At 31.0% G+C, this 19,127-nt stretch overlaps 1 protein-coding gene across 3 annotated transcripts in view; it reads left to right on the top strand.

Moving 5' to 3' along the window:
• The window catches only part of LOC103580848 (vesicular acetylcholine transporter), a 59,265-nt gene that overhangs the window by 22,375 nt on the left and 17,763 nt on the right, over nucleotides 1-19,127 (top strand). For 2 of the 3 annotated variants that reach the window (XM_008562755.2, XM_053738422.1), the window contains 2 exons: nucleotides 4,565-4,653; nucleotides 15,723-15,914. In XM_008562755.2, the coding sequence (XP_008560977.1) occupies nucleotides 15,771-15,914 (144 nt within the window). In that variant the 5' untranslated portion in view covers nucleotides 4,565-4,653; nucleotides 15,723-15,770. Of the gene's footprint in view, nucleotides 1-4,561; nucleotides 4,654-15,722; nucleotides 15,915-19,127 lie in introns of all 3 variants that reach the window. The other variant, XM_008562754.2, reaches the window with a different exon arrangement.

The raw sequence follows: 19,127 nt of genomic DNA, 5'->3' as shown, positions 1-19,127 counted from the left end.
AATGATTGATTGTACGTCCTAACTGTATGATAGTAAAATTTCACGCGTTACCGAAATAAAATATTATTTTATATTTTATTTTATTCCAATCGAGCAATTCCGAGAATTACGGATTATCTCCTCCTCATTCGTTGCGGCAGCCGAGTCTTGCCATGTAAAAGACTCTGACGTCACCGGTCGAGTATTTCGTTAAGAACTACGTCGAGTGTGTTGATGAAATAAACGACGAGTTTTTTTTTCTTTCGACAATTGACTGTTATTTTTTTTGCAAAACTGACTGTTTCCGATCAACTACGTTTTGTTGTACTTTGGTTTATATCGAGTCAAGCCGACAACGGCATTTATTATGTTTGTGTAACCGACAATTTGTGTGAAACCGATCCGTTATTTTGTCTATTGAATATACGATTAATTTGTTTAATTCTGATCACTTATTTTATCGTAATTTTAACTGCCTGACCTTTCCCCGATCCACCACCCTGAGCCGAATTTTTTTTTGTTTTGATAATTATTTATTTGGTGATTATAAAATCACCTGGCGCCCAACTTTAAAATTTTGAACAAGGTTGTCAAATAGTAAGTGTACTCGGACTTCACTCCGGTAGATCCCCGGTGGTGAAAAACCCGTTATAATATATACATATCAAACAATGTTTATTAAAATGTATATATTTTGTAACTTTTTAATTTCCACAAACAAACAATTTAGTCACTCAGTTGCAAAACTTGTTTTATGGACAAAAAGAAATATTATACATAAGAAATATATAAAAAATATATGAAAAAATTTAAACTCAAATTTCAGTAATTATTATATATTATATTCAAAAGTACTAAAAATTCTAGAAGTAGATTAGTACATAAGTAAGCTATGAATAATGGAGAAAAAAAATATTAAAATTTAAAATGCATAAGGTATATAAGAGGGTAATGAATTTAATGAAAGACTGCGGCGATAGAAAGTGATGATGATTTCGTAATAAATGATGCATCTTGTGTTGATACATGAAATATATCGCAACTGTTACTTTGCCTCGATTTCCATTCAGAGATCATCTCTCCTCTCTAAATCACTGGTACTGGTACTGGATTATATATATACTCTCAGTTACAGTCTCTGTCTCGGACTCGGACTCACTACAGATATTTAGTAAGTAACTTTAGATTGAGTTAAATATATAAGATTGAGGATGTATAATGTATAATATAATCTCTGATGCGCTTGGCCTCGATTAAAAACTACATAATTGCTTAACTGCTTGTATTCTCCTTCAGATTTGCTAATCCATAACGTTTTTTTTGTTTTGTTCATTTTTTAAATTATTTTATTTTTAGAATGTGAAGTGAATTGAGAGAAAACGAGAGAAAAAATAGAAAGAATGTGAGATTGATTCGAACTCCGATCTTTTGATTACAGCTTCTATTTTTTTTTTTTTTTTTTTAATATATATTTATTTGTTGAACTACACCGGGTAAAATTTATACTAAAAGTTGAATTTATACCCGAAACTGAGTTAATTTTTTTTTTTTTTTATTTGAAAAAAAAATTTAATAGTAAAACATTTAGAATTTTTGTAAAAATGGAATTTAAAAATTTGAATAAAAAAAAATAATTTTTTTGAAGTTACCGTCAGCTAGATTCGAACTCTGAACCTATGGGTTACTAATTTTTTATTAAAACCGTAATTATTCTGCATCTACTCAAGTTAGACACTTCTGCGAGGACTTTGAATTTTTGTCAGACTGACTCCTATTTGAAAAAAAAAAAAAAAAAAATTATTATAATTTGATACCTAAATTTGAGAAATAAATTTTTAAAACTTCTAAGGCCATGAGTAAAAAAAATGTTCGGAAATATAAAAGACCTGAAATTTATGAATGATTTTATCACCAGCCAATTAACTCGTGATGTGTTTAGATAAAACCATTAACTAGCAATAAATAATAATAATAATAATAATAATAATAATAATAATAATGGATGACAGGAAACGGAAACTACGATTGGCTAGACAGTGATACAAAATAAATGTAGTTAAATCCCTCGGGGTTTAAAATAATCTTTTGTGATGAAAATTCCTTCCTGTCCGGCAAAGGAAACTGTAAATTGTTTCCTGTCGCATCAATCGTCAATAGGAATAACAAGTTGAACTGTTAGTGAATAAAAATATTAAATGAAAGGGATAAATGAATTTAGAGAGTCGAGAAAAAAATAATAATAATAAATAATATATAGTTTAATGCCGTTTTTTATATTACTAAAATAGGGGTTGACAGTACACAACCCTCGTAATCCCTTGACTGAAGGCCTCGTTTAATATTTATGATTTATTTCGGTTTAATTCCACGTGCAAAGACGCTGGATTTTAACCCCTGAGCTATTATTATTTTTTATTAGCGTAAATTAAATATTTATAACCAAAATGGAGATTGAGAAAGGACAGCAAGTGTTAATTTATGAAAATATCGAATAAGAAATTAATTTAGAACAAAAAAAAAATTTCAAACCGTGAGCTGGATTCGAACTCCGAACTTTTTCATTACCAACTTTTTTTATTTAAAACGCAATTACTCTGCATTTATTGAAGTTATAAACTTCTGCGAGAGGTTAAAATTTTTGTTAGACTTCCTACTATTTGAAAAAAAAATAATTCATTAATATTGGACATCTAATTTTTGAAAAATACATTTTTTTGGCATAATTATGTTTTATGAATGTAAATTTGATCAAAGGTACTTTGGATAGAAATTACAGCTAAAGTACCGAAGATACGACAAAAATGTATATCAACGAATTTATTGGAAATTTAATTTTCTATAAAATTGTATTAATAAGTTTTTTCCTTATCTCTGTTCATTTAGCTGGAATTTAAATTCAAAGATTTGTAAATTCGATGGGATTTATTTTTGGCAATTTTATAAGAATTAAGGGCTCGGAACTAAAATTACTGATCAACTATATTGACGATGCGGTAAAAATATATAGAAATGAGTTTGTAGAAAACAAAATATTGATGAAGATGACGTTATTTGTGTTGCGTGTAAATGAATAGTAATGATAATTAATGAAAATAAATAATGAAATTGTTTGGATGGACAATAGAGACTAAGAGAAAGCCGCAAAAATTTACCCTCATATAAAATGTATAACGAGCGTTGCGTGGCCTCTGTATTAATAAATCTCAATTACGTAAGTTAATAAAAGGGGGTAGGTAATTCGTAACCCCCCAGCCCCGGTCCTGGCTGCGAGGGTTACCGCCAAGGGGATAGTGGCCGGACGTGGGGTAACGCATTCCTCGCTGGTTTTACTTCCGAACTCAAGTCATCCCTATTGTAGATATTACACACAATGCTAATATTATATAATATATAAACACGATATTCACTGGAGAATGGATTATTTAATTGTGATTTATTGATGAAAGGCGATAATTTCATTTCTTTCAATCGTTAATGGAAGTTGGAGTTAAGGTGAAAGGACTCGTAACAAAGGAGCAATACTTGCTTTGAATTCTACAACATTCATTTTGGCATATTTTTAATTGATTAATACAGTTTTCTGTTATTACATAAGCCAAATACTGCTTACGGTAAAATTAAAGCTGGATAAAATTAACTATCATTTTAATTTGAAGATATCTCGTAAACTAATGAATTGACAAAAAAATTTAAAGAATACTTTTTTACAGGAAATTTAATTTACTATAGATTTGTTCCCATTCATTTTTATTGTATCTTGGATAGTTTAGCCACACAACCGGTCCCAAGGAGAAAATCCATTCTATCAGTCATCAACCTTCAAAAGAAAATTCCAGCTCAACCATCACAAATTCGAGAAAAATGTATGAATAAAATTTTGTAGAGAATAAAATTTCCTACAAAAAATGTATCAGTAATTTTTTTCATAAAGTCAACGGTATTGCGAAAATTTTGAGTCCAAGTAAAAATCACGGCTACCACAAATCACGTTACAGAAATTCCTTTTATTAACTATTTACGATCAACATAAAATGAATCTGAATGTTTCGACATAATACGTTGAATAGTCATTAAATGAGACGTGTAAAGCCGACATTAACCCTCAAATATCTGAGATAGTTCGAACGAGGTGATCTGTCATCAGGCCGTTTAATGAAACTCGCCCTCGTAAGTAATTTTCCCTCTCGCTTATTCCTAGTTCGTTGCCAGCTTAAGACATAAGACACATCAAGAAATGAACACCCAGAAATAACGATACACAAAAGCAAGACGGAGATATAAATTTTGTAGATAGAAGCTACGCTTAATCCAAGCATAGCAATATTAAACCCTCGTGCGGTTAGAACTACGTTAACTTTCTCACCCCTTCCCCTTTGCTGTTCACCCCCTACACCACCAACCCCTTGGTCCTTCACCCCTTAGTTACTTACCTAACTGAGTTATCAAGTCTACTCACAACGATATTCTCATTCTCTTTTGGTTTCAGCATCAGGTTACAACAACTTTAGTATTAATTTTACTCTATAGCATCTCCAATGTTACCAAGACATTCAATCCATTTATTTTTTTTACTTTATTTCAGAAGGATGGCGAGATTCTGTGTTGGGGGCACCACGACGGCTCCTGACCACCCTTGGCAGCCTTTCGAGAGACACTTCACCCTTTCCTACCTCGGTAAGAATTTTAAAGTCAATTTTTACCTTTTTGTTCCTCAATTTACGGAGATTCAAAAATCAACTTTAACTTCTACTCAAAAATAATAATGATAATGATTTTTGAGCTGTAAATGCATTGCAGGTACTGAAAGTAGACATTTTTAACTTTGAAATGAAATTTTTTTCATTATTGTACGACTATTTGTTGCCAAGATATCGCAAATCAAAATTTTTCGAAATTTAATTTTGGGTGACATTGAAACTATGTAACAAAGAAAAGTTTTTTTGGTTTAAATATTTTTCAAAATTTTTAGTGGCATCTTTTTCTGTGTACCTCGAAGTATGTTTCAAACATATGGCAATAATAAAATGGTGATGAATCCATAAAAAAATAGTTAACTGAAGGTATAAAATGTAAAATGTAAATCTTGTAAACCCTCTTTTTGCATTTTAAATTCTCAATTCTCAATCCTACATAACCTACTCTACTATTTTTCCCTTACCCCGTCTATCTCCCTTTTGTAGAAACTATTGCACCCTAAAATCCATGCGTCCCCACGAATTTAGTAGTATTGCCAAGCGTAAGATCTCAACGCCTACGGGCTGAATATGTAAATGACACGCAACGCGTCAGATACGATCTCGTTACTGCATATAATTCCCTACGGGTATTTTATTTAAATAAATAAATAAATAAATGGAACCGAGAATAAAGAATCATATTTTTTTTCAGTAAACTTTTATAGGGTTTTAAATTTTTAGGATTAATTTGGGAAGTAAATAGTAAGTACTTTGCAAGAAAGTACAAAAGAAAGGGAGGAGAAAGGGCAGGGAGAATATATATAAGAAGAAGATAGACTCATAACTCTTGTCAAGTGCTAAGGCGAGAGATGTTCCAGACACCCATAAGAAAATTACTTTTCGACGAGTATAGGGATAAAGAAGCACTACAACTTGAGAAAATATAAAAGGCTAAAAATGAAAGCTACATCAATTTCTATTTTTGCTATATAACATACCCACAAATTTAATTTCGAATCAATTTTTTTTTCTACTTTTACTAATAAAATGAAAAAAATTATTTGATTTTAACATATATAAGCATATATTTGTTTCTAACTTGAAGTAAGTTAAAAATTAATTACTATATGTTGTATAGCATCCAATTACCTATAAAATGAGTACCCTGATCACTATATTTAAAAAAACAAAAATTTCCAAAAATTAGAACTTATATTTTTTTTTTTTAATTTTATTTTTAAATATAGGCTTGTGGGTACTCATTTTACAGGAAACTGCGATCTCTATCTCAGAGAATATTTATTTTTACTCTTAATGAACGTACACAGAAATAATCACTCGTTTCATTAAAAAAAAAAAAAATCAATTATATAAAACTTGCAATTTTAATTAAATTTCTACAAACAAAAATAAATTTAATTTAGTTAATTTTTTTTCCGTTTTTAATTAGACTTCACTAATTAAAATTATCACAATAAAAGGTAATAAAAAGTGAAATAAAATGGCCGCAGGGTCAACGTAGATATTGATTAGATTCTCAGGTGAACCACACCCACATAAAATATTTTTTTATTTTCCCTTTAGAATAATTAATTTTATTTTTCATTTATTCCCATATTAAAAATAATTTTTTTAAAATAGAAACAAATTTTTTTAATGTATATAATGCGGACAATAAATATAATATATTTAAAAAATAAATATACAATTCATGATAAAGTAATAAATAACCTGTAGCAAATCGATTTAGTGTTGCGATAAGCGATATCCTAATTTATTTATTATTATCGGCCGGTACATTTTTTTTTTATGAAGTACTTTGATTAATGATAACAACAATAATAACAATGACAAAGGTGTGGGAGGTAAGAAATGATGGGAAGGAAATAGACGAGGAAGTAAATAGAGAAAAAGTTTGGGCTCGATAAAGTCGAAGGTGTGTGTGTGTGTGTGTGTGTGGGCATGTGTGTAAAGTAACGTAGGGTAAATGCACGTGGTTTTAGGTTTGGATACTATCGTATACTAGGGTAACTAAGGGTTGGTATGTTAAAGCTTGGAATGAGTCACGTGCCATCTGCCCTTACGCCCTTGGACTTTATTATAACACGTGATATCATTTTATAGTTCATTCGATCTTTAAATAAATAATTCATCATTTTTTAGTTTCTTTGATATATATGTATGCGTATACATATGAGCATGTATGTATATTAATTATAAAAGTTTAAATTACTTTGGTAATTAAAAAAATTTGAATAAAAAAAATGCAAGAAAATGAATGTCAACAAAAAAGGGATGTAATGACACGGCTTATTAAGGCTGCTATTAGAGAGAGAACAAAAGCATAGGAGACTTTTTTGTAGCAAATTTTCTAAGGTACAAAAAAGTATTGATTAGTTTTTTCGAAAAAATCAATAGGTTGAAAGATATTTTAAAAATGAGATGAAATGATTTTTGGTAGAAGTTCGAAATTTTGTTTTGGGTTCATTAGTTTGGGTTTGAATTTGGGGGCTAAGATGAAAAGATAGAGGAAAATTTATAGAATCGTTTTTGTAGAGAATTAAATTTTCTATCAAAAAGATTCTTATGACTTTTATGATAAAATCAATAGTTGGGTTATAAAAACGTAAATAAAATTTTTTAGAAAAATTATAATAAAATGAGAAATATTTTTAAAAAATGAGGAAAATGTCAAACAAAGAAAAGTTTTTCTGGTTTCAATATTTATGTGAAAATAATGCGGGGTATTTTTCTTTAAGACTTGCAGTTTGTGAAAATCAGTAATTCATTTAAAGTTAATTAAAAATAAGTATAATTAGAGGCAGAAGCAGTAGAGCGTATTGAACGTTTACGGATCCATTGGTTAATAAGCATGATCAAGGTTTTTGTAAATGAAGAAGCAGCAGTCGCATAAAGAAGGGTATATTTATATATATATTTAGTGAATAGAGAAAATGATACGGCGTACATCGGACTTCAAAGCAACGAGAGTGTCGCTAACTAAACTCCGGGTAGAGAGCAAGTGAATGAGTGCAAAGCCGCCTGGGCAGAGATAGTATTTGTATTTGTAGTTGTACTGGGACTGGTAGAAATACATCAGTACAGCAGTAGACGGGAGCAAAAGTTTGCCATTTCCAATCCGAGTCCATTTTGATGATTAAGTGTAAACTTGTGAAGTTGTATACCTATTCGTGAAAGGATCTCGGTAAATAAACGGTTCTTTTACGCACCCCAATGCTTTTACATCCATTCACAAATATAATAAAAAAATATATAAATAAATATAATATAGATGTACATACGTATATATTTATAACAATAAAATCACTAGGGAAATGGAATAAATATTTTTTTTACCAAAAGTCGGTCTGTCGAGTATTTTTTTTTTTTTTGGAGCTTTCTTAATTTAATGAGGGGTAATTTTGTTTGGAATTTAATGAAATTCAATAGGCGATCGATAAGACTCAGACTATATGAGTTGTTGATACTTATTTTAAAAGGCATTCAATGTTCTATTTAAAAATGATGAAAAAAAAATTTAAGCAAAATTAAAATTTATTTTTAATTTTTTTCAAAATTATTTGAGTAACCACAAAAAATTTTTGATCATGAAAACTGATAGCTCATGAAATTCTCTTTAAAATAAATACCAACAACCCATACTTATTTTAAATAATTTAAAAGTCATACATATATTTAAATTAATTAAAATAAATATATCCAATTCATATACTAATCTAAATAAGTACATCTTGTTGGTACTCATTCTGAAGGATTTTAAGTTTCCTATAAATCTATACTACTAAAATTCCCATTAAAATCCATGAAAAAAAAAAAAATATTGTAACAAAAAATGATAGACTGAAATTTTCCATCATTTTAAAAGATAATTCGACTACATAAAAACTCATAAAAAATCAATTAAATAATTTTTAAATAAATTTATTATCTCTACCATTCATTAATTTACAATTATCCAATTTTTTATCTATTAGTTTCTTACAATATAAAGTAATACTCATCACCTACAATCAGTCACGTAGTCCACTGTGCTTCGAGTGAACATAAAATTATTTGCTCGAGTTTATAATTAAAATAAATATTTTAAAAAATGTATCTCTTAGTATTTTCAATTTTAACCATCATAAATATATCAGTCAGTATAGATTGTCCAGAGTATATTTATGCAAAATACGAAGATCGTCAAAATGTACTTGGAAATTTTTCAAATGATTTTAAATTGAGTAATATGTCATTCATTGGTTCTCGTACATCATATGGTTATGAAGATTCTTATACATTTGAAAATCAAAAATTAAATATAACCGAACAATTAAATTCTGGAGTTCGTGTTTTTGATATTGGAGTTCGTCCAACATCGAATCGCTTCGCAATTCATAATGGTTATTATTTTTTGAATAAAATGTACGGTCACTTTTTAGAGACTATTAATGAATTTATTTATAAACATCCAAGTGAGTTTATAATTGTTTTGTTACGACAAGATCATTCAGCAGCTTCAGATGTAACAATGAGTAATTGTGATATTTTACATAAATATTATGCAAGGAATAGAGTAATTAATAAGTGGTCAATTGACCAGTCGGTTAAAGGGAGCCGGGGATTCATATTTTTGGCAACAATTGGAGATGATTATAATGATTCATTTAAAGACTGTGTTACTGATTTGAGGGAATGTAAAATTGCTGGCAAAGTTTACAATAAGTCAAATGATCAGGGTACAGAGGTCTTAACGAAAAGCAAAGAAATGAAGGAAATGCAAAGAGCTAGTTTTGAAGATAATGATAATAAATGTTTTATTAATATAATTGGTCGTTATTATGGAGACAAATCATTCGCTGAAGAAATAGCTGTTAAGGGATGGAGTAATTGGTATTATGGCTGTCAAGTACCGATGAATTATCAAATGAGTAATTATTTTGAAAACCCACATAATAAGTTTATTATAATTTTGGCTGATTTTCTGACCCAGCAATTAGTTGACCGTGTTATGTTTAGTAATGACTTAAACTATGTTTACAAAAATTCAACGGATGTGCGTGAATGTAGTAACTATCAAGAGAAAAAATGGAAGTGTTGAATCTGTTTGTATTATTTGTTGTTTAATTTACATATGTAAACTTTATTGTTCAATAAATCATTAAATAAAAAATTATATATTTATTTTTTAATTTAGGCTTAGAATAACTTTGGAGTTTTCGAGGGCAAATATTGAAGATTTTTATTTTTTGTTGAAATAGTTGAATAAAGAACTTTATGCCCTATAAAATAAGTACCAACAAGACGTACTTCTTTTAATTTTATTGTAAGTCAACATATGTATTTTTTGATATGAATATAATATATATTTTAAATTAATGATAATAAGTATGGGTTGTAGGTACTCATTTTGGAAGGCATGTCGTCTTTGATATAAAAAATGATAGAATATAATTTTTCAAAATTTTATTAAAAAAAAAAAATTAAACCTCTTTAAAATGAGTACCAACAAGCTATAGAGTAGAAGTACCATTTGTGGCCAATGCTTCATTTTTGGACATTTAATACTTCACTCTAATTAATGAAAAAGTATAAAATAAAATTTCCAGTGCAACAGTCTGAGAAAAGTATCTTTGTATAAATTTGAAAAATTAATTTTGTCTTTGCGTCTTTTACAAATTATTTTATTCAAATTTTTAAGGTATCCAAAACTGGCTCTAACGTGGCCAAAAATGGTACCTCTACCATACTAAGTCTTATTTTATCAAAAGCGACACATATATGTTAGCTAATATACATGTATATATTTTACTGTCATAAAAATAAGTATGTCTTGTTGGTACTCATTTTAAAAGCCATCAAATTTTCTATAATTCTATATAACGAGTATTTTCAATAACTTATATACTTAGCAAATACTAATGCAAGAAAGGAGCCATTAGTCAAAATTTAAAAAAATACATAATTAATTGATTTCTATGCATACATATTTTATTACATATTAATGTATAATTACAAATAACTTATAAATCAACAAAGTATATACTAATTTAAATAATATATAATATTTACTTATCACAATAATTGATATGCGCGATATTCTTAGCCGCGATAAAAGCGAAATCACTCATTTTTATTTCTACTTTTAATAAATATCATTGTAATGAGGCATATGCAATACATAACTCTAAGAAGTGTAAACAAGTTATCATATATTTGCAATAAAATTGTTAGTTGAACTATCAATGCATCAATTATCTGCTACATGCACCCCACTTTTTTCCTTTTAAATCTTACAAGTATTTTCATAGACATTAAAAATACACAATCATAAATTTTCATAGCTATCTGTACGAAGTTCAAATTCTGTATGAGCACGGAAAAAAAATAAATATTTGCTTGATATTTCTTAATGATAAATAAATATATATGGTACAACTAAATATGACAGTTGATTCAAATAATTTTTTCATTTGACTGAAATATATTATTTATTTGTAGTAAGTACACTCTAAAAAATTTACGGAGTGAACACGGAATGAATTCGTAGTGAACGTGAAGTGGATGACTTTTTATTTATTCACTCCCCTTTGGAGTGAAATTCAGTAGACTCCAAATGGCTTCGAGTCTATTTCATCAATTAATTTGAAATTTTCAGGAAAGTTGAAGAGCGTCAAACTCTGTTGATTGCCGTGAAAATCATTCAAATCGGTTAATTAGTTCAAAAGTTATAAAAAGTCTACACACACACACACACACACACACACACACACACACACACACACACACACACACACACATATGCGTACGCATGGACGCATACTAACAGACACTCTGAAATCATTCTGAAAAATGTCAGAATAGCTTCCTCAAATCTCAAAATTTCGACATCTGCTGTAAATTCGATTTTTGAAAATCTAAGTGAAAACTGTACCTCCCCAATTTTTGAAAATTTTTAATTTTCATAGCGAGAAGTTAAAAATAATTTTACCCAACTACGTGATTCATATTCCAGATTTTCTTACTTTTCTCCTAATTTTGTCTAGCTTTCCATTTACTCCAGCAACATTAAAAAAAAATAAATAGAGAGCCGGAAAAAAAAAGATATCGGGTTGCTAATGGCCGTAAGAGAACTCAGCTATAAAAACGTATGCAGTATAATCGAAGGGAGCTTTAAAGGTCTCGAAAGGATCTCAAGTTCACTTAGAACCTTAAATTTTCTTTTTATATACGATCCTAATTGCTGCGATCCTAATTTATTTCTTCTCTTCTTTGACTCGACTCACCTCGAGTACACTATTCTATCCGCAGGCATGTAGACCGCGACCGTTTCGCGGTTTCCAGCTTACACCCATTCCGAGTTCATGGTCTGGCAAAAAAAGTTCCCAAGGCTATCAACATTATTAAAATCCAATGCATCAAAGACTTAACTATATATACATATATATATAAATTTATGAGCCTATAAACTGAGTAAATTAAAATAGTGGAAGCGTAGTCACGACAAGAGGGTCAAGTTCTTGGTCATCATTATAAACATGAACGTATTTGTAAATGGCTATTTTCAACGGTGTCCATTAAAAAGCTATAGGAAATAAAAAGAGAGAGAGTATGCTTTGGTTGAGGACTCTCCAATTACGTACTAGGCGATTCTCGCGTGCGATTATCGCTCGGTACTAGAGACACGACCGGAAAGGGTGACTCTACAATACTGTGTCATATTCACCCTATACTCTCTATCGTGAACCCTCAACCCTCAACCCTCTAGGCTATAGGGAGGTCTACTGTAGATTTTGCTATACTTGAATCAACCGACTAACCATACCAACATAACCAAGCCCCTTGTACAGATCCTCGTCGACCCTCGGTACAAAGAGTTTGCACGCGTCCCTACAAAGTACACTTGCACGCGAAAATCCGTAATTGCTCCGCGTCGTTGAGCAACGAAACTACTGTGCGTGTTTTACCAACCAATTTACGACGATGTTGAGAAAAAAAAAAATAATAATTATGAGGAATATTGATTCGTTTTTTACTTTTATTATTTATAAATGAAAGTGAACTTGAGCTGAACGAAGTTGATTTTTTTTTTTTTTTTTTGGGTTGAGACAAAATTTTTTATGACAACTAAAACGAATTTTTCGCATTACTATCGTTCGATCTTATTTACAGTGACATGTAGCCGATCTTTGGAGAAAAATAAAAGGGGAACTTGAGAATATATTCTACTGGGAATATCGGGTGCTATAAGTACGGATGAGCTTGTTATTGGAAAAAAATATATATATAAATACATATGTGTATTTATAAAGAATAAAAGTATATTTTTTAGGTATTCTTATCGCACTAGAGCTATTGAGGACGTACTAGAAGCGCAGAAATAGTTTTTAAAGACTTTTTTTTAGCATCGGTTAATAAGTCACTAAAAAATAATCGTAAATAATGGTGAAGCTAAAAGAACAAGTTTTTAGTAAAAAATTATCAGAACTGATGAAAAAAAATTTAATATTCATCATAATAGGGATTTGAAAAAAGTTTGATTTTTCATCAAATCGCATTTCAATTTATCAAAAATAACAATGAAAAAAGTTTTTAGATTTTTGAATACAGGTCTGTTGTAAAGTACGCACTTCAAGCTTTGAAATGAGACCTTGGAGAGCATTGTACGTGATTGTCATGACTATTGTAAAAAATTGCATTTTTTCATTGGCTTCGAATGTCGCAATAAAAACAAAGAAAAAAATAAAATAGACGTGACAATAATGAGTTTGAATAGGGGATCATCTATTCATATGTAAAAAAATTTTTGCACCCCAATTTTAATAAAAAACAAAAATCAAAGTTTTGGTTACGTCTATTTTCAGTTTATTTTTCAAAAATTAGGATAAAAAAAAATTTTTTAGCTGCCTGAGGATAACATGTTTAGAAAGTAGACACTTTAAGCCTTGAAATGGATTAAAAAAAATTTTTTTACGACCATTTGGCGGCAAAATATCAACAGTTACGTAATTAATGAAAATGGCAGAGTACTTGAGTTGTCATCAGATCTTGCAATTAATTTAGATAGACGTTATCACAACAATAAAACCAGATATGAATTTTATGACACGGGGTTTGCGACAAAAGGGTAAATAAAATCTGTAATGAACAATTTCACGATAAAATGAATAGTATTCCCATAAAGTTGAGAAAAAAAATTTTTTAAACCTCTGGGACATACTAAAGCAAATAAAGAGAGACAGAGTTTCTTATCGATGCAAAACGAGGGTTGTAGCAATTAAGAGATAACAAGGTTTTGTCCCTACACCCCCTTCAATTAGTAACACCCGTAACGCACCCCTGGCCACATTGTTTGTTTGAATAAAATAAATATAAAAGCCTACAGTCGTATCCTAAAGTCAACCCCAGTATGCGAATTCGTGTACGGAAATGATGGAGATGTTTGCATACCACCAATCTCTAGGGACACCAAAGAAGCCCGAAGCTCAGGCTAGAAGTAGAGGCGTTGGTGTATAGATACTTGGCAGCTAGAACCCAGAACGTTGGTTTTGGATAAGGTTATAACGATAAAGTCGGGTAGTTATTGATAAGAAGGATAAGGACAGCTGTCTTGCAAGGAGGGTAGAGTTGGAGTGTAGGTATAAATCGATATTGACGGTAGACAAATGAGCACAGCCAGGAAACCAGGTGATTGATATATCACTGGTAAACTGGTGGGCTAGTGGACTGGCTGTTTGATCTAGTTGGGTATTTCTGTTCAAGGTTTTTAGTTATGTAAATTACCAGGCCGATGGAAATAATGCTAAGAGAATCAGAAGATTGTTATTTTTTAAACGGATCGTTAAACTATTTCGTGATGATTGCTTTCGATTGAGATCAAATAGAGTCTGAGGATTCAAAACTAGGGACTTTTAGTACTAGGTTATGGAAAATCGAACGGAATCTAATTTGGACCAAAAGCTGCCTTTGGGAATCGATTCCAGACAATTTTGAAAGTAAATTCAAATTTGGTGTATCATTCAATGTACAGTTGAAAAACTCCCTAGTATTTACTGCAAAATGCCGTAATTTTGCAGTAAATCTGCATATTTATGGTAAAATGCTGCACTTTCACCGAAAAATATTGTGTTTTAACGTAATTCGAATCCACCAGGGCTGAATATTTTATTCAGCGAAATCTGGATTGTAGGAGAATATGTAATGTAAGCCTAGAGTCGGTCGATTTAAAGAATTCATGGTCATCTCAAATACTGACAGTCAATCAGCCTAGCGTTGCTCGGAGTAATGGGGTGTAGGTAAAGCCCTGGATAGAAACGTGCGAGGTCGTTAGTACCGAGTACAAGCGGTGCATGTCAATGAGCTGAATTCTGGAGTGAGGACGAGGGGTTGGAGCTGTAGGTCGAGAAGAGGGCGAAGAGGCAGGCGGAACAGAATGGGTTCAAGTCTCCAGGGAATCAAGACAAAGAGCGACATATATTTAGACAGAGTTCCAGGTTTACGGATTGACTCATGCTACCTATAATCGAACTCGTTACTTGGATTCATGGATTCGTTTTCGTGATACGAATTCCGATTATTCATTTTAAATCATCCAGTATTTTTAAATGGCATTTAAAATTTTAAAATGAATTCAATAACCAGCATACAGTAGAGTCAAAATAAAGTAAGTCACTTTGTAAAAGGAGTCTATAGGGTCAGTTGGGGTTAACTCACTCCAACAAGTTTACTCTCTTGTTAGAGTAGAATTTTCTGAAAAGGGGATTCTGGTCAACGAACCATACGACAGACGGAGGACATATTAGAATGTAGTCGGCAGTCCTTTGCTATCGGACACGCTTCGTTTCTCGATTTATTCTTTCTTTATTTTACAATCGAGCATGCACTAGGGTGCACGGTTACCCAGCAACGCTGAGACAACAACTCGCCCCTTAACCCCAACGTAGTCACCCATGATATAATATTTGTCTTTTCAATTACCAAGCTGCTACTGCTGCTGCTAATACTAATATTTACTGTACTAATAACAAATAACAATGATAATATTCTGGATTATTAATTGGGTTACAGAAAGACGAGCCTCTACCGAGTCTTCCAGTCCCGCATTTGGAGACGACCATGCAGAAGTACCTGGCCCAGGTCGAAGCTATCAGTCCAAATCATCTAGACCGCGCTAGGATTCTGGTTAAACAGTTTCTTTCTGGACCTGGGCCTAAACTTCAGCAGAGACTCCTCGAACGTCGGCAAGCAACAACTAATTGGGTAAGTTGGGAATTTTTTAATTTTTGCATGGACTTCATATTTAGAAATAGATGAAGCGTTTTTTCAGCTCAAAGTAGCCATTATTTGAGGCTCTAAGGCATTTTTTTTATCATAGAAGCCAGTAGTAGAAGTATTGGGTCAGCTTTTAGTGGAATTTGGCAGCCTCCAAATGAACAAGGCGACTTTTAGAATCAAAATCAGCCATACTTTGGTTAGGAATAAATAAGCGAGTATTGAAATAATGAATTAAACTTTTAAAATGAATGAAATTTGAGCCGTGTTTGTGATAAAATATTAAAAAAAGCTTTTAGGCACTTTAAAGTTAAATGTAGTAACCAAATAAATGACAAGATTAACAAACTGACACAACAGCATTTCCGTTTTAACTTTTAGCCTCCGAAATGGCAACGCGTCCTCTTGAGACTCAGTTGCGCCTACCGTGGGTGTACTCTAAAACCAGTAACCGACGTCATTTCTGACGGCATCCTCCTATATATTGCATAGTGTGTTGTGTACTCTACTAACAGAGATAGAGTTTGTAGGTACTTGCTATGACTTTTGCGATTCCCCTCACCCTTACGTCTCTAGGGATAAACTTACCCCAAACTACTGAGCCCAAAACTCGACAGACCACCTTTAGCTTCCTACTTCTTCAACAACCACACATATAAGCCCATCAACCTACCTACCCTTAGCTCCTGACTACCTTCTATTCCCCGTCCCCAGCCCCTAGACCCGTTTATTCCACTCGGCACTAAACCCCCGTGGCACATAAATAAATAAATAAATGGATTTACGACCCCGGTAACGCAACTCTACTTTGTATAAAAAAAAATAAAAGAAAAAAAAAATAACAATAGCAAACAGCCTTTTTTAGCCATAATGTTTCAGTATTAAATATGCTGTACAGGTGAATGCACTTTTAATTATTTTTTTTAGAACGTAACAGTCCCCCGCTACTCCAAGTTAGGGGGGAATGTTACGTTCGCTGGAAAAAGTTATCGGAAAGTTGTTTTGTTGGCTGAGATGTCAAGTAGATTGAGTTGGCGAGTTTCTGTTGGATAAAAATAAAAAAGTAAATATATATATCTATATAAAAAGGACAAAAAATGAGAGAAATTGAGATTGAAGAAAATATATTTTCACAAATCGAAATTCTCGTGATTGTGTCGAATTGGCGTGAATGTTAAGATTACTTGTGACAGTAGGGTGAGTAAATTGAATGACAAGGATGAATTAATCGAAAAAAATATTGTTAAGAAATTTTTATACAAAAAACATGGTTATATATTTTATGTAAAATAGTAATTTATGAGTTTAAAAAGCTTTTTGGATCCCCTTGCAAGAACATAGAGAGCTTTTCGCACATTTTTAGTGTCTTTATTCCTAGCACTGTTTTGTTGGAATGACTGCGAAAAGAGTATTGTATTATATATATATAAATATATATATATAAAGAAAGAGAGAGAGAAATAGGGGATTTATAACACCAGTGGGTGGTGGTAAGCTAATATTGCGATATCCCGCGGCGAACTGGAAAATTTCATTGAAACTTCCATTATTCATTCGTCTTTCATCTGTTTTATTTTTTTTTTTATTATTATTTTTACTGTTCCTTTGCCAAAAACCAAAGAGAGGTAAAATGGAGCTGAATTTTTGTATCCACTAAATTGTGGTAAAAAAATAAGAAAATTAACTGAAACCTAATCAATTAAAAAATTAATCATAGCTTATAAGAACCTCCAATTAATTGTTAATAACATTTTAATTAATATTTTAATCATATTTACCGTAAGATAAAAAAGCTAAATAAGATTATTGGAAAAGCCCTCAAGGACTTAGTTTACAAAGACGGAATAATTACGACACGTTTCTTCAAACAGATCTTTGATCTCAAGAAAATATATAATTCTCACCCTTATTTCCTCTGAGGAATAAAAATATTATTATAAATTTATAGATAGAAAAATAATAAATAAATTAATGTTGAAGGCTGGAATGTATCGTAGATGCATAGGTTGGAAGGAGGACGTAATCTAGGCAATTTAAATGTTTGTCCCCGTGAACAAGAGGGTCGTCATGGTGGTAGTGATTGTAGTGGTGTAACTGGTTGTATACTACACGGATAAGGGATGAAAACTTGGCTATCGCTCACGTGCTAGAGAGTAATCCCTTGTTGAAACAAACGTTAAGCCCTTTGAATTGTCTGTGGTATTGCGTGCTGATACAAGGACATTTTTATCTGTATGTGTGTGTGTGTGTGTTGTGTTTAATACAAGTTCGTTACCGTTATCCAGCAATTCAACTCTGGAACCCCCTCGTTACCCAATACAGTAAATATGTCGCTTATGGAATTGCTCTATCCTACTACTCAATGTCTATGGGAAAACTAGTCCCTTGAGATGGATCCTGCCTAACCAAACTTTATTTTGTTGAATTATACTCAAAGGGTAACTATATTTTGATGCTTGATAAGACAAATTCAAATATATAAATTTATCGGGTTTAATTTATCGTTTTGATAAATTTATATATTCAACTATCGCTATCTCGGTGACAAATGGACCAAATAGTTTTTTTTTTAAATAATAAAATTGGAAATTTCGGAAATTTTTTATTAGAAAATTTAATTAAATTAAAAAAAAAAATTAAACTAGAATTTTTAGTACTTTGGGATGTCCTAAAATTTTTAACAATTGAATAATTTCCAAAAGACTAAAAATTTGAACATTTTTTTAATCGGGCTGAAATTAATGACATATTTTTGCAAAATTTAAATTTTCTTTCCGAAATTATGTTGAAAAGATATAAAGCCTGGTAATGAAATTTTTTTATAAATGATGTCAATTATAATAAAAATTGCAGATTTGAAAAATTTTGATTTTTTAGCAAATGAAAAATTGGAATTTTTTTTAATAAAAAAAATTTAAGTGATAAATTATTTAATAGGTTATTTTATATCTTTAATATAGGATTGATGAGCAATTAAACTTTTATGTACGGTCGTTAATCCTAGAAAGTCAATTCGATCCTATTTCAAATTTTTTTTTTGTACTTTAGTCGTATAGATATATGTGAGTGTGTGTAAGGTATAGTAGGTACTTTTAGTTTCCCCTATAAATACAAGACGCGTGACGGCAGTAGTAACGAAAACTGCTCGGACTGGTTGTCGTGTCCCTTAGGCGCAAAAGAGAAAAGTACCTAATCCCATAA

This window comes from Microplitis demolitor, chromosome 4 (assembly GCF_026212275.2).
Source record: "Microplitis demolitor isolate Queensland-Clemson2020A chromosome 4, iyMicDemo2.1a, whole genome shotgun sequence".
In the NCBI taxonomy this organism is placed as follows: domain Eukaryota; kingdom Metazoa; phylum Arthropoda; class Insecta; order Hymenoptera; family Braconidae; genus Microplitis; species Microplitis demolitor.
This window is presented reverse-complemented; position numbering and strand designations above follow the sequence as displayed.